Below are 20892 nucleotides of genomic sequence, written 5' to 3' on the forward strand. Positions count from 1 at the left end.
TTCTAATAAATAAATATGTGAATGTTATGCAATGGGAGACCACACTATTCCTTCTAGTTTAAGGCTAATTTTTCTTTCCATTATCTTGAAATGGACCGAATTGAGTGTTTTTCATGACAAAGCATCTATTTGATCCCACTGTCACACCATATCAGGATTCAGATCTTCTATTTATAAACTTCTACATCATTTAAAAAGAAAGGCCTGCTGTTTTCTCAGACTTAGGTAAGACCACTGCTTTTTTTTTTTTTAAAGAGCAAGGCTAAGTTCACTCAGCTATCCGCTATTGTTTACTCCAAACCACTTAAAGAAATTTATGAGCATGTAAATCTTTTATGGCCCGTCACTAGCATAACGACATGGCAACCAGGAATATGGATGCTATCAGCGTCACGGCATACATTTTTCTGTTTTTCAAGCATCTCCAAACTCAAGAGATGGATCGAATGAAGAGATGCATGATAAAGCTATCAACTTTTTTTAAAAAATGTTTGAGGTGCCTTGTAAGAAGCTAGGATTTAATTAAGGTCAGACATGCACACGGCTCCATGCTAGAGAGCAGGCAAAATATTTGAAATACTGTGGAATGGTCATTTGAAATATTTCAAGCTTGGGTCAAAATGCCCCATGTTTCAAGAGCAAGAGCCCTTAGATACCGCTTCAGTGTTTTACAGCCCTCTCTAAGTGGCTTACATAGAAGCAGCCTATCGCCCCCCAACAATCTGGGTTCTCATCTTACCAACCTCAGCAATGTCTTTCAAGGGAGGATTTACAGTCACAGACCTTATCTGGCTTGGAGAGCTGACAGGCCGATATCTGCAAAACTTGGCAAGGAGTCTCAAAGAGTCACAAACCAATTTAGCGAACTAATTGTCTCCTGCAAACTCCACTCCCCTTTTGCTCCTCTTTTGTTTCCTTTGGGAGGGGCCATTCATTGTCCACCTGTGGCCTTAGTCCCAAGTCGACCCCTGTTCTTTAGCTGCTCCCTTCGTCTGGCAACTCTGTGCATGCGCACACTGGGAACAGGCTCCAGCTGTTCGTCTGCCTCACTGATGTCTGACTCTGAAGGCAGCTGATAACTGGCATACGGCTCTGGCCCCTTCTCTGCCTCCGGCACAGAGCCCTCATCAGAGACTTCCCCAGACTCCAGGACTGGCCCATGTTCCTCCCCAACCTCTTCACCATCCGAATCTGTTGCCAGCTCTGCTAGGGGAGGCCACAACATATACCTCCTGCATCATTAACCCTCACGGTGAGCAGCGTCTGCCCATTCAAAGCATCCCTGGGCTTCTACTGCTTTCGTGACTTTCCACAGGGGCTCCCGCAACAGGCAGGGAGGCTTCCCGACTCTTGATCAGTCACTGCATCGACTCCATGAATAAACTTGACCCGGGTTTCGTTGCTAAAGGATAGCCTAGTGGCACTTTTAATGCGCTTTGCTCCCGTTCGCCTGACCTCTCCGAGGGGAATGCGATTTGTCACTGATACCACCTCGTGTGCCCAAACCAGCTTATCCTTCACCCCTGCCGATAAATGAAATTTATTGCTACTCCGTCTCCTGCAGGGGTTCGGCAGGCTGGCATGGATATTTGCATAAATCAAACGTCAGAGAGGAGGGGGAGGGGAAAGGGGGGGAAGGCAAGGAAATCATCATAAAAACCAACAATGTAAAAAGGGGGGGGGGAGGAAAAAGAAAGATGACTGGCAGAGAGAAGGGGGGCATTTAGAGCCCAAACAGCAGGAAATTTAAAAAAAAACCTCCTCTTTGGCTCTTTTTTTCTATTACGGAGTTTTGACAAGATAAAGAATGAACCTTCAACAAAAGCTGGCTGCGGAAAGCCTCGAGAATCTAAGAGCAATAGACATGCCTATCATGTTAACAATGAATGGCAGACCTCACCTTCTTTCTGCAGACAGAATAAGGGAGCTCGGCCTACCCCCGTTTCTTTTTTAAAATATCTAAGATATGGGGTGTTAGAAACAACGGGGTATAACCTTCCAGCTCTATTCTATTCTATCCTATCCTAGTCTATCCTGTTTTGTTCTGTTCTGTTCTGTATTCTATTCTCTATTCTACACTTTTCTCTTCTCTGTTTATTCTATTCTATTCTATTTTGTTCTGTTCTGTTCTCTATTCTATTCTATTCTTTTCTCTTCTATATTCTATTCTGTTCTCTATTCTATTCTCTATTCTATTCTCTATTCTATTATATTCTCTATTCTCTTCTATTATTCTCTCTTCTCTCTTCTATTTATTCTATTCTATTTCTTCTATTCTGTTCTGTTCTCTATTTTATTCTGTTCTCTATTCTATTCTCACCTTTTCTCTTCTCTATTCTATTTCTTCTATTCTATTCCATTCTGTTCTCTATTTTATTCTGTCCTCTATTCTATTCTCTATTCTATTCTATTCTATTCTCTATTCTAATCTGTTCATTCTATTCTCTATTCTATTCTATTCCCACACATTCAGGATCTGAAGCCTTTTTGCCTTTAAATCGGAAACACTGCACAGTATTACTGGAAAACTTTCTGTGGTCTAGGATTCTAGACAATATTTTGCTGTGAGAGAACCTAAAAATAGGCACTCTTAATACCTAATTGTAGAATTCTCTCCTGTTTCATTAAGGTTTGTCTGAAGCCTGGCACTATTTTGGCACTAACTAAAGATCATCTAATCATGGCTAGGCTGCTTTTTAACTGATTTGGGATTCTCCCTGTATTATAGACATTAAGCTGTTAACGATATTCAGCACATCTTTCTTATATGTTTTTGTTTATTTGCCTATAAGCATTTCTGCGTCCATCCATCTCACAGCGATGTATGAAAAGTAAAACCCAAAATGAAAATTAAACCAACAATTCAGATAACGAATGTCTAAAGTTTGGGAAAAAAAGATAATAATTCCCATCTTACAACAGAAATAAGCAACAATGAACCCAATCATGCAACAGAACTCACTTAACCTCCTGGCCCAAATGTTTTTAGTGAACGTGTCCCTTAGCTTACAATACATTTAAAACCCTCGCTTTTTAATTTGTTCTCATTTTCTTTAAATTGTTCCTGATTTGGATTTATTTTTAAGGAAGAAAAGTGGGATTTTTTAAAAACAAAAAACAGCAATTAAGCAACCTTTCATGAGCTCATCAAGGAAATACACCTTCAGAAATGCTAGACAATTAATTATAGACAATTGGCGGGTGCTGCCAATTAAATAATAGAATATGGAAGGCTAGGGGGAAAAGGAATTTAATGATATTAAAAAGTTTGATCAGCACAAAATTTGCCTTGCAGTTAAGAGTTTTATCCAGAGATGGTATTCTGCCAATTCCCACTGGTTCGGGCGAATCGGTAATGGCGGCGGCACTAGGCTCCGCCTACCTACCCTGACATCATCATGGACCTTTTGTGCATGCGCAGTAGGTTCTGTGCATGCCCAGACATGCCCCATGCGCTCCAGCTCCCGAACCGGTAGCCAAGATAAGAGGATTTCATGCGTGGTTTTATCCCACCTTACATTCAGAATTTCCAAATCTGAAATTCCCAGGATAACCGCGCTATGGTGTCAAAATAAAAAAAGGTCATTTAGGGATTCAAACAGACCACCAACATAAAATAAGAGGTTCATTTACATTCATACTTAGAATTGCTGTAAAAGAATATCTGAATTTATTTATTTCTATTTCCTTCTTTGCTCCCTGCATTTTTCTTCTCTTATTTTTTTCCTACCTCTTCCTTTTTTTAAAATCCTACATTAATAGTCCCTGTTCAATTTTATCTTTCATCTTAAAATATATAGGAGTGTACATTCATGTCTATACATACGAACTCAAATGGGACATCCAGCAGAGATATAAAGACCCGAGGTGGGGTACTGGTTAGAGTTCAGTACTGCAGGCTACTTCAGCTGACTGCTAGCTGCAGTTCGGCAGTTCGGCAGTTCAAATCTCACCAGGCTCAAGGTTGACTCTGCCTTCCATCCTTCCAAGGTGGGTAAAATGAGGACCCAGATTATTGGGGAAAATATGCTGACTCTGTAAACTGCTTAGAAGGGCTGTAAAGCTCTCTGAAGCTGTGTATAAGTCTAAGTGCTATTGCTATAACTATAAATGAGGGAGGTGAACATTTTAACACCGCACATTTGGAATAGAAATCATAGGAATAGGACCATTTTGTAATGCCTTGGTAAGACCAGACTTGGAATATTGCATCCAGTTTTGGTCACCACAATATAAAAAAGATGTTGAGATTCTGGACAGAATGCAGAAAAGAGCAGCAAAGAGGATTAGAGGGCAGGAGGCTAAAACATATGAGGAACGGTTGTTGGAACTGGGTAGGTTTGATGAAAAGAAGGACTAGGGGAGACATGATACCAGTGTACCAATATTTTAGAGGCTGCCACAAAGAAGAGGCAGTCAAACTATTCTCCAAAGCACCTGAGGGTAGAACAAGAAGCAATGGATGGAAACTACTCAAACTACTCAAGAAGAGAAGCAACCTAGAACTAAGGAGAAATTTCCTGACAGTTAGAACAATTAATCAGTGGAACGACTTGCCTCCAGAAGTTGTGAATACACTGGAAGTTTTTACGAAGAGGTTGGATAGCCATTTGTCTGAAACAGTGTAGGGCAGGAATGCCAAACTCACATCGTCACAGCAGCCTCACCTGACATATTGGGACTTTTTTTCCCCTTTGCCAAACCAGGTGTGGGCGTGGCCAGCCGGGAGTTTGACAGCCCAGGTGTAGGGTTTCCTGCTTGAGCAGGGGGGTTGGACTAGAAGACCTCCAAGGTCCCTTCCAGCTCTGTTATTCTGAGTATGTGTGCTGTGGCAATCCTCCTCCCATCCAGGCAAAAGGGATTTTTCCCTCTTTAAGAGAGGAAAGTTGCAAATAGACCAGCCGTCACTGAAATACTCACCTTCTAGGGCAACAGAATCAGCGATCGGCAACGCCCCTTCAATAATGTAATGGCCGGGACAAACGATGACCCGGTCTCCTTCGTAACAAGCATTCAAAGCAGACTGCGGATCGTTGTGGAACTAAGAAAGAACACACGGAATAATGAAAGATGGCAAACCCAACATTGTGGGCCGATGTGTATCACAAAAGCAGAAAAAAGCAGACAGGATCAATAGCCAAAGAACAAACTTGGATTAAGGGTGAGATGAAAGCTAATAGAATTCAGATAAGATTATCCCCCCCCCCCCGAATTTGTTTCACTGCACCCAATCCTTAATCTATCTATCTATCTATCTATCTATCTATCTATCTATCTATCTATCTATCTATCCTCCAGAAGTTGTGAATGCCCCAACACTGGAAGTCTTTAAGAAGATGTTGGATAGCCATTTGTCTGAAACGGGGTCTCCTGCCTAGGCAGGGGGCTGGACTAGAAGACCTCCAAGGTCCCTTAAACTCTACTATTGAATTGAATTGAATTGAATTGAATTGAATTGAATCTATCTATCTATCTATCTATTTAGCTATCTATCTATCTATCTATCATCTATATCTATCTGTGTGTGTGTGTGTGTGTGTGTGTATTTAAAATGTTTATATTCCCGTCCATCTTAGAAACAACTCTGGGTAGCTTGCAACCAATAAAAACATGATAAAAACAACAGAAACGGTGTAAAAAAAATCCAGCTGGGAAGATTAGCCAGGTCTGGAATCTACACCTAAAACTTAGAATAATAATAATAATAATAATAATAATAATATATTTATTTCTTAGCCGCACCCTCTCCCAAAGGACTCGGGGCGGCGTACAACGAAACATACGAAATAAATATGTAAACAAAACAAACATATAGCAAAGACATACACTGAAACATACACAAGGAGGAGGTCGATTGATAAAAACAATTAAAATACAGTATATAAAACCCCTAGAAATTAAATATAATTAAAATACCCAGTTAAAAGGCTGTGGATGGGTTTGCGGGTTCAGCAACCTTTTTTTAGATAAAGGTACAGGTTCCCCTCGCACATACTGTGTGTGCTAATCATTCCCGACTCTAGGGGGCGGTGCTCATCTCCGTTTCAAAGCCGAAAAGCAAGCACTGTCCAAAGACGTCTCCGTGGTCCTGTGGCCGGCATGACTCAACGCCGAAGGCGCACAGAACGCCGTTACCTTCCCACCAAAGGTGGTTCCTATTTTTCTACTTGCATTTTTATGTGCTTTCGAACTGCTGGGTTGGCAGAAGCGGGAAAAGTAACGGGAGCTCACTCCGTTACACAGCACTAGGGATTCAAACCGCTGAACTGCCGACCTTTCCGATCGACAAGCTCAGCCTCTTAGCCACTGAGCCACCACATCCTTTGTTGTTTTTTTTAGATAGAGCATGAAAAAGACCAGACGTTGTATGGAAAATGTTCTGGCACAGCAAAATAGCTGTCATGTATCCAAAACCCTTCAGATTGCTAACTCTATAGTTGCTGAAAATCTTAAGACGACAATAATAAGTCATGATTACATTTGAGGGTTAGGACCCAGAGATGATCACGATTAATTCCTTGACACTCTTGTTTACAGCTTAATGCAATCATGTTTCTTCCCCTTTGGTGAATCAGCTTTTTTATTTTATTTTTTTAGTTTACTCTTATTTCTCATTTTCCATAATGTTTTGTTTGTGATCCTGTTCGCTATACCTGGCTGGTTAACAACCTTAAATAAAGCTTGACAGCTGCTATAAAAAGAGCCCAGACATAACCCTGGGACTGATTTCTTTTATTAAATAAATGGTTTCGTTGGTGTCTACAGAACATGAGATATTGGGAATTTGGTAGAATTTGAGTGATATTTAAAATCTTAAAATATTGGTGATCTAAAAGGGATCAATAAACACATTGTAAGACATGTAATTGATGTTCAAATATATATTTGGCGAAAGTCATAAAGAATCATTAAGGGAGAAGAATACTGTTTAAAGACAAAAAGATGAATATGGAAGAACCCCAATATGTGGGGGGAGGTGGAGTATAAATTGGGGAAATAGCATACATATTGATATATAAAAGAATATTTTATAATTAAAGTGAGTTTATTAAGGTTAGAAGTTGGAAGACAAAAACTATGTATATGCAATTGTATTCTTATTGTTAAAAATGTGTAAAAATGTATAGAGCCTGTCATTACACACTGTCCACGAAATATGTTAAAGAAAAACTGCAAATAAAACATTTAAAAAAAAGGACCCAGGAAGTGCTATCTAGCCAACCTCTGAGCTTCTAAAGAGAAGAGAAGATACCTGATCCATCCAGAAAAAATTTAACCAAGCCCACCTGGATTTCAATTTCTTCGTTGAAATGTTCCGGAGAAAGTTTGTCCCTGAACAGACACTGTAGGAAACTCGACTGGATCGTAGTACAGACAACATGGGTGATCGTGATATTAGAAGAGCGGACTCCTTTTGCCTTGAGCCCAGGGTGCTTCTTATAACCAAAGACATATCTAAAAAAAGGGGGGGGGGGAAAACCAAGCAATTAGGTAAGGAGAGCCAGTTGGGTCTAGTGGTTAAGGCACCAGGCTAGAAAGGAGAATTCTGGGAATTGAAGTCCACAAATCTTAAAGTTGCCAAGGTTGGACACCCCTGGCTTATATTATAATTGATGTTACCTTAAGATGTTTCCTGCTCCAGAGTCAGAAATGTGCTTTGCATTCTGATACACTTGGTTGCAGGAATTTGGCTAGGTCTAGTTTAATGAAAAGAAGGACCAGGGGAGACATGATAGCAGTCTTCCAATATCTCAGGAGGTTGCCACAAAGAAGAGGGAGTCAAGCTATTCTCCAAGGCACCCAAAAGCAGAACAAGAAGCAATGGGTGGAAACTAATCAAGGAGAGAAGCAATTTAGAACTAAGGAGGAATTTCCTGACAGTGAGAACAATTAATCAATGGGACAACTTGCCTCCAGAAGTTGTGAATGCTCCAACACTGGAAGTTTTTAAGAAGCTGTTGGATAACCATTTGTCTGAAGTGGTGTAGGGTTTCCTGCCTAAGCAGGGGGTTGGACTAGAAGACCTCCAAGGTCCCTTCCAACTCTGTTCTGTTATTCTATTCTATTCTAATCAAGGAGAGAACCAACCTAGAACTAAGGAGAAATTTCCTGACAGTGAGAACAATTACTTAGTGGAACAGAAGTTTCCTCCAGAAGTTGTAAGTGCTCCATCAATGGAGGCTTTTAAGAAGAGACTGGACAACCACTTGTCTGAAATGGTAAAGGGTCTCCTGCTTGAGCAGGGGGGTTGGACAAGAAGACCTCCAAGGTCCCTTCCAACTCCGTTATTCTATTACAACAACTCCAAAAATTGCAGCTTTTAAAATTGCAGGTGGCCCACTTCTGATTTCCCCCTATTTTCCTGACACAGTTACTTTTAACGGGGGAATTAAATCCATTAATTGCCATCAAATATTTAACCTATAATCAGCTTTGGCCCGAAGACCAAAGTAAGCAAACAAAATTATTCCACAAAAGAATTTAAACCAAGCGTATGGGGGGTGGGGGAGGAATAGACTTCCCGGCATTAGGTTCTGCAGGCAGCATAAATTCTTTGTTCCAGAGTTTTAAGCCGTTAAATATTTGCTTTACCTGAATAGAAGGTTTTCAATCATTTTCAGCTTCTGTTTCAGGTGCTCGATCTGCTCGTAGAGTTTCATCCCTTCCGCCACGCAGACGTTGTCTTTTTCAGAGTCGGAATCGCAGGGCGAGAGGTTGTTCCTCAGGACTTGGAACTTGCGGTAGAGTTCCTCGCACTGAGAAAGGCGGCTGTGATAATCTGACACCAGAGCTGGTGAGACACGGTCTTCCATGATGTCGTAATACCTAGAAGGCCGAGGTTGGAAGCGATTGGAAGATGGAATGATATTTACGTCGCAAATATTCCTGACGTCTTGTGCAGCAACCCCTGAATTTAAAAAGCCTACTGTCAGGGTTCCGACCGATTCCCAACTTAAATCATGAGCCTCTAGCCAAGCTTCAAAAGAAATCCTGTTATTTATTAGGAGCTTCTTTATATGGGCACAGACCAAGTGAAGCCAATTCTGACCACACTTAAATTGCGCCTTGACTCTGATCCTGTTTCCCCCCCCCCCAGGTGTGTCATCAGTCACATTCCCCAAGGAAGCAATTTTGTGGGTTCTATAAGTCACTCCCTCCAGCCACTGTGGATAACCGCAGAGATGGCCTTGACATAGAGATGGCTGGAATGTGCTTTTGTTTTTGACTGAAGTGTGATTCCCTCACCCGGATGCTTCTGCACATGTACACAAGTGCCGCATGCACGAGCCCGCACCCAAACAAGTAGTAAAAAAATTGGCAACCCACCACTGGACTGGGGAGGGAGGGAGGGAGGGAGGGAGGGAGAGAGGAGGGGGTTGCTAGCCTCTGCATCTCATTCAGATAAATTTCTCTCCCAGTCCTCTTGGGACTGATAGTTTGACAGATTACTTAAACAGTTGATTAGAACCCTCCCAGCAGATGCTGCCTGAAACTGACGAGATTTTAATCGTTTCATACCGAAGGCTTGTTGTTGTTGTTGCAAATGGGAGCCTTGTTTGAAAAAGGAATATTCCGTTACCATTCATTATCCTTGCATTTGTTACTATCCGAGGCAGCCGATAAACAAGGACTTCCCGCATTTCATACATTTGTGTCAGACCGCAAGACCCAGAGAGAGAGAGAGCCTCTGCTTTCAAAAGCAATTAGGCCGATTCATGGGGAAAAACAAGCGTTAAGGGTTCCTCATTAAGCGTGCGAGCTAATGCAACCTCCGTGTTCTGAGCCAGTGCACCTTTGCACACCCGTGCCTTGCAGCAGCCTAGGATTGTAGATCAGAAGTGGACAACCTGTAGCCTCTGGCTGGATTTCAAAAGCTCGTCGCAATCAATTAGCGCCGAGCTTTTGCCAAAAGCATAGTGTCTTTTTTGCAGTGGTACACTTGCCTAAAGGTAGGAGAGGAAACATAGTCCAGAAAGACAGAAGGACCGAGTACAAATTGCTGCTGTGCAATGTTTGGGAGAGAGGGAGGGAAGGGAGGAGAGAGAAGAAGGGGGGGAGAGAGAACAAGAAAGAGAGAGAGAGAAAGGAAGGAAGAGAAAAAAGAAAGAGAGAGCAAAAGGAAGAGAAAGAGGGGAGAGAGAGGGGAGAGGGGAAAGAGAAAGAGGGGAAGAGACAAAAAGAGAGAGGAAAAGAGAGGAAGAAAGAGAAAGAGAAAAAGAGAGAAAGGGAGAGAGAGAGGAGAGAGAAAGAGAGAAAGAGAGAAAGAAGGAAAGGAAGAGAGGGGGAAGAGGAAGAGAAAGAGAGGAAGAGAGGAAGAAAGAGAGAGAAAGGAAGAGAGAGGGAAAAGAGAGAAAGAGACAAAGGAAGAGAAAGAGGGTGGAAGAGAAAGAGAGAAGAGAGGGAGAGAATGAGAGAGAAAGAAAGAGAGAAAGAGGAGAAGGGGAAGAGCGAAAGAGAGAGGGGGGGAGAGAGAGAGGAGAGGAGGACTGGAGAGAGAGGGGAGAAGAGAGAAAGAGAAACGGGGGAGAGAGACAGAGAGAGAGAGAGAGTGGAGGGGGACATATTTCCTCTCTACCACCGTTTACCCACAATAAATATCTTTTGTGTCAATTGCAGGGAAACGCAATTGCCTTCAGATCTGCTTTGCCGACAAATCCAATGCATCTCAATTTTCTTCTGCAGTGGAAGGAGACAAGGCTGGCATGCTGGAATGGGAGGAAGGCCTTTTGCGCTCAACCAGCAAGGTCCTTCTGGAGATTGGCACAGCTTCCCAAGGAAGGCGACAAAATCCATTTCACTTAAGACCTTGTCAAAACCTCCCTCGGCTGAAGGAGAACAGCAGGGATCCCAGGCGTTGCAGGGCCGTTTGGGAAGAGGGGCGCTGAAGAGGATGGGGTCCCCACCACACGCCCCCCACAAAAATAAGGCTTCTTCTGCAGGGCTGTTGCCAAGCAACAAGCAGGCCAGGCATTTGCTCTGCCCTGCCAAGACGTTTCTCCCCCACATTTTAGGATTCAGTGGAGAAAGACGGGCTGCCGTTCATTTGATTTCAGGATTGTGTTCGTTTTTCAGCTTCTTCCAATAAATCACGTTGGGGTTTGCACCCCTGGGAGGCAATCTCTCTGCTGCCCACATCCCAGAATGGAAGAAGGGAAGGGAAGGGAAAGGAGTGGAGAGGAGTGGAGAGAAAGATAGAAAAAGGAAAGGGAAGGAAAAGAAAAGAAAGGGAAGGGGAGTGGACAGGAGAGGAAAATAGAAGGAAAGGAAAAGAAAGGAACGGAAAGGAAAAGAAGAGAAGGGGAAGGCGTGGAGAGGAGAGGAAAATAGAAGAAGGAAAGGGAAGGAAAGGAGTAGAGAGGAAAATAGAAGGAAAGGAAAGGAAGGGAAGGGAAGGGAGGGAAGGAAGGAAGGGAAAGGAAAGAGAAGGAAGGAAAGAAAGATAGAGGAAGGGAAGGGAGATAGAAGAAGGGAAGGGAAAGGAAGATAGAGGAAAGAAAGGGAAGGGAAGGAAGACAGAGAAAGGGAAGGGAGATAGAAGAAGGGAAAGGGAAGGAAAGGAAGATAGAGGAATGGGAAGGAAAGGAATGTAGAGGAAGGAAAGGAAGATAGAGGAAGGGAAAAGAAAGGAGGATAGAGGAAGGGAAAGGAAAGGAAGATAGAGGAAGGGAAAAGAAAGGAAGATAGAGGAAGGGAAAGGGAAAGGAAATCAACCCAACCTGACCAAAGGTTGTGATCTAATTTGAAGAGGTGCATGTCCAAAAGGGGAGCAAACAAACCTCCTCTTTCAGAATGCTATAAGGATTTTCCAGAGGGATCTGCTCTAATGTTGTGCATATATTCTAACCAAGCTGAATTTCCATGCCTGAAACACGTTTTCACCAACCCATTTACAATCAGTTTTGTGCTGCCATCTAGTGGTAGATGGATGCAATGCCTCAGACAGAGCAAAATAAAATACACCCCTGCGGCTTTCTCTTTTCAATTCCTGGGTTTTCAGCCCAAAAATATCACTAAAACTATTTAATTCTCGAAACACAGAATGCAGAAAGTGGAGAAGGATTCCTTAAATTCCTTCAATGTTGGCTCCACCCACTGCTGTCTCCTGCCAACGGTAAACTAAAACGAAATAGTTTTTCTGGACAATAGGGGCTGGAAAATTCGTTACTAAGTGGGGCAATCGTTCAGCGAGGCATCACAGGAAGACTTTTCCAGGCAATTTCCAAGAATCAGATGCAATGGAAAGGACTTCCTTTCTTTCTTTCTTCCTTCCTTTTCCTCCTTCCTTCCTTCCTTTTATGTTTTGATTTCACATGTGATTTCAATCACAATGTAACTGCTGTGATGCGAGGACCGGTCATAAGTCCCTTCTTTTCTTATTAGTTACTAGCTGATAACCTGGTGCTGCCTGGGTGTTTATTTATCCCAACCTCCTTCCATGAAGGTCACCGCAATTTCTAATGTTGCATTAGAAATGCAAGATTATTTCTTGCATTTAAAAAAATGCAACATTATTTCTTGCATTTAAAAATGCAACATTATTTCTTGCATTTAAAAAATGCAACATTATTTCTAGCAATTAAGAAATGCAAGGGGGAGAAGAACACTCCTTGTGGAGTACTGTGAAGCCGTTACCATGGTAACTCCAGTGCTGTACAGTAGAAATCATTTTACGGCAGTACAGTAGAAGCCATTTTAAAGCACAACAAGCTGTATCTTAACAGAACACACACACCCAGTACAGTACAGTATCTGTGTACCAAGTTTGGTTGAAATTGTTCAAGGCGTTCCAGAGTTATGCTGGAACACACACACACACATTTATATATAGAGAGAGAGACTTTCTTACGGTATTATTAGCACTGTCATAACTCTGAACAATTGCTAAATGAATGGTCATTAAGTGAGGTGTACCAGTGTTTCTTTTCTCAGCTTCCCTCTCTCAATTTGCAACCAACAGCTACCCTTTTCGTGACCGACACATTCAGTCATTGCTTGTAAGCAAGCTGGGGGGGGCCTTAGCAATCCACGCCATAGACATAACCCGGTGTAACACGCTGCCTTCCATGCTCCCAGGCTTAAAAAAATAATAATTCCTTCCACAGGACTTACAAACGCAGACGAGGCTCCACGCATCGGACAAAGTAGTCGAAGTCGTCGTCATCTTCTTCATCCCAGCTCCGCCAAATGTGCTTATAGAAAAACCTGCCGATCCCCACCCCCCCAAAAAAAAAAGTTAGCTAAGAGACTTTGCATTTTCACAAGGTTTACTATTCACTAAGGCTGCATTACTATTACTATTAGTCTTCTCATCGTTCCTATCACAAAGCATCTTAGCCACTGAGCCAGCGCGTCCCTCTGAGTTATTTATTAGGTAATAAAGGCAGGATAAAAATCTAAGAAGGATGAGATGAAATATCAAATAAAAATATCTACTTCAAGCCAATATTTTTCCTGCTTTCACACAACTCCACCCACTCGTGTTAAAATGTCGCTCCGCGTTTTTCATATTTCTGACCCAAATGCGAAGTTCTTTTATACATCTTAGGCAATTTCTCTGCTGATGTGTACTGATGGTGCGTCGTCTTATAAAACTTCTCTTTTTAACATTACAAGATCGTGTGAATATCAAAGCTTTTGAATGTCTAATCCTAACCCCGGTAATTTTATCCCGACTTCTGGCTGGGCCAGCTGTCTGGATTTCTTCGCTTTCCCCTTTCATTTCTTCACCGGTGTTATCGCCGGCTTTCACACTTTCACCCTGCAGCGAAAGTGGAAAATCGCCATTGTAACAGGCTCATTATCTTGTTTCAATATTACTTCCTGTCACTGGCAGGGGGTCCCTCACAATTTGGCAAAGAAGTGTGCTCCACTCACAATCCTATTTAAAACACGGAGGGGAGGGGGAGCTTGCAACTTTGGCATTGGAAAGTTTCCTTCTTGCAAGCTTCCAAGCCCAACTGAGAAAGGAGCAGATGTGTTCACGCAACAGGCTGAACCAACCAAAACTCGCCAATCCCCTTTTTGGTTTAGCAACTTGGTGGCGCAGTGGTTAGAATGCAGGATTGCAGGATGACTCTGCCCACTGCCAGCGGCTCGATCCTGACCAGCTCAAAGTTGACTCAGCCTTCCATCCTTCCGAGGTGAGTCAAAGGAGGACCCAGATGGTTGGGGGCCATAGGCTGACTCTGCAAACCGCTTAGAGAGCACTGTGAAGCGGTATATAAGTCTAAGTGTTATTGCTATTTCAGGCAAGCTCTGCCCACTGCTAGGAGTTCGATCCTGACCAGCTCAAGGTTGACTCAGCCTTTCCTCCTTCCAAGGTTGGTAAAATGAGGACCCAGATTGTTGTGGGGGGTGATATGATGACTCTGTAAACCACTTAGAGAGGGCTGCAAAGCACCATGAAGCAGCTTATAAGTCTTCTAAGCACTATTGCTAACTTCGGCAACTTCAGCTTGGGTGGCTGGCTCAATTTCCAGTGCAAAAGTAAAGCCCGCGGTGACATTTATATGACAACCTGTCGCAAGTCACTTTTTTCAGTGCTGTTGTAAAACTTTGAAAGCTCACTGAATAAATGGCTATAAGTCAAGGGCACCTAGTCCTCAAGTCACGACCATAATTGAACCCAACCTTTCTATTGTTAAGGGAGACCCTTGTTAAAGTGAGTTTTGCCCCACTTTACGACTTCTTGCCGCAGTTGTTAAGTGAACCACTACAGTTGATAAGTTAGTAACACGGTTTGCTCAGTTGGAATCTGGCTTGCCCATTGACTTTGTCAGAAGGTCGCAAAAGGCGACCGCATGGCTCTGGCGGACACTGCAACTGTCATAGATGTGAGTCAGCTGCCAAAAGTCTGAATTTCGATCACATGATGCTGGTCGGTGTATTGTGAGGTATTGTGGTTTGCTACTGTTAGCTATATTTTGTGTGCTAGATTTTAGCTATGAGAAACGGTCCTAAGCCATATTTTTCACTGCCGTTGTAATTTTGGATGGTCCCTAAACTGACTGTTGTAAGTGGAGGACTATCTATCATCAAATATTTGCATCTTAGCATCTCCCCGAGCCCTGGGCCAGCGCAGTCTACCTGACGTGCTCTATTGCAAGCGCTGTCTGGTCGAATTCTCCCGAGTCATCAAACACGACTGACAATTCCTGCAGTGGCAGCTGGTGTTCCTTTAGTTCCAACAGTGTGCACACCTGCTCCGAGTTGAAGCCCCCCTCTTGCACCCTGCACCGAAAAGGCTGGGAAAGCCGCACCACCGCTTTCAGGGAGGCGTAGTCAATGTCGGCAACCTGGCAGGTGAGGAAAAGAAGAAAGCGGCAGTGAATTATTTTCTTTCCTCCACCACCCCTGGGGGGGAAAAAACCCGCCCTGAAAGAATGCAAAACCACATTTGAAACAGCTTTTATCTGTAAGTTGACAGGATTAGATCTGAGCAGAAGAGAAAGAAGAACTTGGGGAGAAACTAAAGCGCTACGGATGTGGTGAAACTACAATTCCCAACAATCCCAGCCAAAGTTATGAGTTGATGGGAATTGCAGCCCGGCAACGATCAGATAAAATAGGGCAAATGACAGTAGGTTTGGCCTAGGGCTGTGATGGCGAACCTATGACCCTCCAGGACATAATAGGATTAACCTACCTAGCAGCAGAACTCACCACATGGCACAATCAGCTGGGGGCATTGCATCACCCAGCAAACCTCAACCAAACCTGGGACTCAGGCAACCTACAAAGTTAGCTGTGACCCCTACAGCAGCCAATAGAATACATGTTCTTGCACAGGAACAGCAAGCTCAAGTGCAAAGCCCAAGACAGGCTATAAATACCCCTCTCTCTCTCTCTCTCAACTCCATGTGGTCAGCTGCCCAGAATCATGTGCTCGGGGGTTCTGCTTCACCATTAAGCCATCTTTCCGATCAGCCTCCATGTTTCCAGCGTCTTTCTCTGGGCTTAGAAGTGAACCAGATGGATATTTCTTCCAACGCTAGTATTGAAATTCATCTCTCCAACATGGGTTGAAAAAAAGGCCAAACATGTACCCCAAAAGTTGTAAACATGCGCACGCATGCCATGTTTTGTCTTCGGCTGTGTGTACGAACATGTCACCTTTGGGGCTTTGGAAATCTTTCAGCACCAACTTGCTTTTCAGATGGGATCCCATCTACCTATTAAAGGTTTTTTTGTGGGCGTTTGTTTCCCCCCCCCCCCCCCCCCCATTAGCTGCTCTGTGGCTTGAAAGCAGACAAATAAATAGCATGGCTGCATTAGGCTTACCTCGACCAAGACTTCAAACGCATTAGTGCGCCAGATGGCCCGCCATCCGGAGGGTTCAAGGACCTTTTCCAAATACTCGGCTGTAAATTCTTTCACCTCTGAGGCTTTGCAGTCAGCTAAAAATTAAACAAGGGATGCAGCATGTTTTAGTTAGGCTTTTTGCCCTGCGCTGCTGCCGTTACCATTATCATCCCCACCATCATCAGGCTATAAAGAATGTCGTGACACTCTAGCGGCTGTAATCCGTCAGTCGCCATGCAACCAGTTTTAATTTCAAAGTTTCCCAAAGGTGCTTTAACCTCAACGCGGAAAAACTAGTTGAAAACAATTGTTTTAAAAAGTTATGGGATTACAGGAACCTAGTCAGAGGTGGGTTTCACTTATTTTTACCACCGGTTCGCCATACGCACGCTCGCTTCGCGCCCGCCCTTCTGCGCAGGCACTTTGCTCGCTCACACACATGCGCCCGACCTGAAAAACGTGGCTAAATAAAATGCACAGAGCGATCTCTGCTACTGGTTCGTCCAAACTGGGCCGAACCAGCTGAATATCACCTCTAAACCTATCAGCTTTTCTGTAAAAGAGACAGCAGGAGATTTATAGTTGTAGACTTGCAAGATTCTGTTGTTTTTGAGCCTTATAAAATAAAAAAAAGAATTAGCCTGTCCAGATTACCTGGACAGCTGATACTTTTGCAAAGGGTGGCATACGAATAAATAGAATAACAAAATACAAAGGGGTTCGATTCAAGGATATAAGACTCGGGTGAGCAACTTTGCATTTCCGGCTTCGGACAAGGAGAGTGCCTCTTTCTCCTTCAGTCCTGACCAATAATAGAATAATAATAGAACAGTAGAATACAATAAAAGAGAAGAGTTGAGTTGAGTTGTAAGGGACCTTGGAAGTCTTCTAGTCCAACCCCATGCTTAGGCAGGAAACCCTATACCGTTTCAGACCAACGGTTATCCAATCCAAGAAATTTTGGGCTCAAACGTGGTCATAAGAGATATGAGAGATAGGTGTGTCCAGACCGCTGGGAATTTAAAATCACTCACCTAACATGTAATCCTGGTAGGTCTTGAATCTCTCGTAGAAGAGGAGATTGTTTGTCTGGAAGGTGTCCGGAAGAAGAGTTTTTGCCTCTGACACAGCCCTCCGCAAAGATGTTCCAGGCCTATCGTGACTCCCATAGTCGCTGCAGCTGCTGCCCTCGCTGCCCTGACTCCCATTATCTTCGTCTAGTAGCAAAGGGAAAAGACATTCAACGCCCTCTTAGCAGTGTTAACTTGTGCATGCAGAATCCTTACGTTCTATTAGGGCTAGCATTATCGTTTAGCGACTGCCTCGTTGAAACACCGTTCAGAATGACAAGAGTGATGAAAAAATAACTTTGCAGCCAATCTTCACAAATCAAACCCTCAAAGGTCCATAAAGCAAAGGAAAACGGAAGGAAGATCATAACCACAGTCACGGTTTGACTTAGCAACATATTTAATCAAAAACCCAGCTGTCGGTCCCAATTATGGTCGCTAAAGGTGAACTACCTGAATTGTTACTGTCAGTTTGTTGTAGCGGTTAAGCGGCTAGAAATCAGGAGACCCGAAGTTCCAGTCCCACCTTAGGCTCAAAGCCACCTGGGTAACCTTGGGCCAGTCATTCTTTCTCAGCCCTGGGAAAGAGGCAATGGCAAATACTGCCAAGAAAAATGCAGTAACTTGTCCGGGCAGTTACCAGGATCCAACACTGAGTTGACGGCAGCCCCAAAGCTTATTTGTATTATAATACTGTCATATTATAAATATTATTATGTACACAACATGAAATCATAGCTGACAGTTCTTTACTAGTATTGGTAGTACGCATCAAATTCTTAACAACCTCGTAATGTATCTTTGTAAGGTATGTGCAGAGCCTAACAGTGTGGCCTTTTGTAATTGACTGATGGACATTTTTGTCAATGCCCAGTTTTCTAATTGCTCCCCAAGAGTTTTGAGTGTAGCATCCGGTGTGCCAGTAATACCCTGAGACCACCGCACCCAATTTATGCCAAGATTTCAATTTTGATTTTAATTACTTTTTTTCCGAAAAGTTTTATTTTTCATTCTCTTACATACAATTTATAAGTATGCATTCACATAGTTGTTATTCTTCTTTATATTTGTCATTCTTATACATTGCTTATTCCATTGAATAGGTTATATAATATACAATTTGGGTTGCTTTATTTACCTTCCCTTCCACCTGTTGTAACACCACCTTATTTTCCCTTTCTCTTCTCCCTCCCTTTTTCTACTTCCTTCCTTCTCTCCTTCCCCTTCCTTCTTCCCTTACCTCTCCCCTACTCCTGCTCTTCCTCTTCCCCTTCCTACCCTCTTCTCCTCTTTCTCTCCCTTCCGCCCTCCTCTCCCTACCTCTTTCTTCCTTCCCTCCTCTTCCTCTCATTCTCTCCTCCTCTCTCCTTTTCTTTTTCTGTTGTTATAAAGTGTCTCCTTCAAATCTCAGTTTATTGGGATAGTATTTCCGCAAACCCAAATATAGTTTAGTATATTTCTTATTCCCTTACCTTCACTAATCTATCCTGTTTTTCCCTCCTCCCTTTATATCTCACTATTAAATATATACTTGTATATTTTATTACTGATATTCTGTCCAACATTGTGAAATCACGGGTGCCACTTCTTTTAGCTACTATGGACCTTCATACGCATCAAGATCTTGCCAACTTATTACTATTGTTATAGTTAGTGGCACCATCAGTCAGATGTTTTGCCTGCATTTATTTCTGAAGGAAGTTTGACTCGGCCTCCCACCCTTCTGAGGTTGGAAAAATGAGGCCCCAGATTGTTGAGGCCAATATGTAATGAATGCTTCTACATTTCAATTTCAATTCAGTTTATTACAGTCACAGACCAGAACAAACAAAAACACTCAGTAAATCTACAATTAAAAATTCTAGAATAAAATAAATAACAGATTTAAAATCTATGATAAAATCCAAGCTGTCAATTATACATGGTCTAAGTATCCTAAAATTACAACCCATAAACTGTGTGGCAGCATCGTGATTGACAGACCCAGTTTTATCATCCATTTTTTTATCCCATATTTATTATTCTATTCTAGAATTTTTAATTGTAGATTTACTGTGTGTTTTTAATTTGTTCTGGTCTCTGGTCTATGACTGTAATACACTGAATTGACATTGACATTGAGTCTTTATTGATTAGCTTTTGGGCCATATCAAAGTGCAAAGTTCCAGAAGCAAATTATTGCTACAATTTGATAAAAGCAATGCAAAATGGAATTGGATAAAATACAATGTAAAATGGAATTGGAATAAAATATGACTTAAAATGGAATTGGAACAAAACACAGTCTAAAATGAAATTGGAACAGAAGACAATAATTTAAGATATGGATAAAATATGATAAAATTATATTTCGGCGTCACCCCTGCAATCTAACTCAATCAGTCCCACATGTGCAGAATTGAAATTGCTTCTACGTTGTAAAGAGAGTGCTGCATAGTGCAATAGGACCATATATAAGCCTAAATAGCTATTGCTATTCCCCAGTTTGCACTTCTGCAGTAAACCACTTCCGAATTTTTTAAACTAAGTGGCTTAAACTGTCCGGAGACAACGACTGAAAAGTGGAATTAAAAGTGGAATTTAGCTGCGAGGTTAGAGAGGGTTGTCTGAGGCTTTGGAGAGACTCTGGCAGCGAAGAGGGAGGACATGCTTGACAAAATTAAATTAAATTAAATTAAATAGATAGTTGGCATACAAACAAGGCAAGCTTTTAAGGCCAGATGAAAGAAATCCATAACCAAAAAAAGTTACTGATGGACCTGTAAGTACTGCCATGTCCTTTCAAAACAGTATAATATATTGTAACTTTTTACAATAGAAATAGGAAAGGAAGTATGACATGAAATGCTTAATGACCATCAACATCTCCATAAACCATCTTTTAGAGCAAGCTTCCCTAATTTGGGGTTCCAGTTCTCAGAATTGCTAGAAAATATGGCCAAGGGTGGAATAAGGTTGGCCAAAAGATATATTTATTTGTATAGCTTTATTGCTTTTAACCTTATAAACTGCCCAGAGTTGCCTTGTGGCAGAATGAACGGCAAAAAAAAGATCAAATAATAATAATAATAACCAATAAGCCTTACCTGAATTACGATCTTCCGCGATTTCCTGGCTGCTGCTGGCGCCTGGTACGGGCGGCAAGGCGGCTTCTGTTAACTGGTTGTCCTCTCGCTCGGGCTCCGGCTCTGCCACTGGCTGGGTTTCCTTCTCCTCTTCCCCGGTCGCTTCTGCCGCCCCTGCCGCTTCTTCTACGGCCATCCGCGATTCAGCCTCCCCGGCTGACTCCCCTCCCGTCGGCTCTTCCATCGCGCCGCCGCCGCCGCCCAGAGAACCTTCGTTGCAAATTTCAAACTTCGCGCCCTGACGTCACTCTCGGGGCAGCTGCGATTGGCCCGAAGGAGGGAAACTCCGGAAGCGTCGGAGCCAATCGGCAGGCAGCAAAAGGAGGCGCGGTTTAGAACCTTGGGGGTGGGGGTTATTGAGAGGGGTTGCCCAGTTCCATAGGGGCGGAGCTTGA

The 20892-nt window shown here is 42.8% G+C and overlaps 1 protein-coding gene across 1 annotated transcript in view; it reads right to left on the reverse strand.

Annotated features, from left to right (window-relative positions):
• The window catches only part of SHCBP1 (SHC binding and spindle associated 1), a 32602-nt gene extending 11833 nt beyond the window's left edge, over positions 1–20769 (reverse strand). Inside the window, exons 1-8 of the mRNA XM_081963077.1 lie at positions 20459–20769; positions 17337–17519; positions 16282–16397; positions 15088–15296; positions 13111–13203; positions 8593–8826; positions 7287–7455; positions 4921–5041 (exon numbers count right to left, since the gene is read on the reverse strand). Coding sequence (XP_081819203.1) covers positions 4921–5041; positions 7287–7455; positions 8593–8826; positions 13111–13203; positions 15088–15296; positions 16282–16397; positions 17337–17519; positions 20459–20681 — 1348 coding nt within the window. The 5' untranslated portion in view covers positions 20682–20769. The remainder of the gene's footprint in view (positions 1–4920; positions 5042–7286; positions 7456–8592; positions 8827–13110; positions 13204–15087; positions 15297–16281; positions 16398–17336; positions 17520–20458) is intronic.
• Between the last annotated feature and the right edge of the window lie 123 nt (positions 20770–20892).

Source organism: Natrix helvetica (genome assembly GCF_964273705.1).
Source record: "Natrix helvetica genome assembly, chromosome: 10".
Lineage (NCBI taxonomy): Eukaryota > Metazoa > Chordata > Lepidosauria > Squamata > Natricidae > Natrix > Natrix helvetica.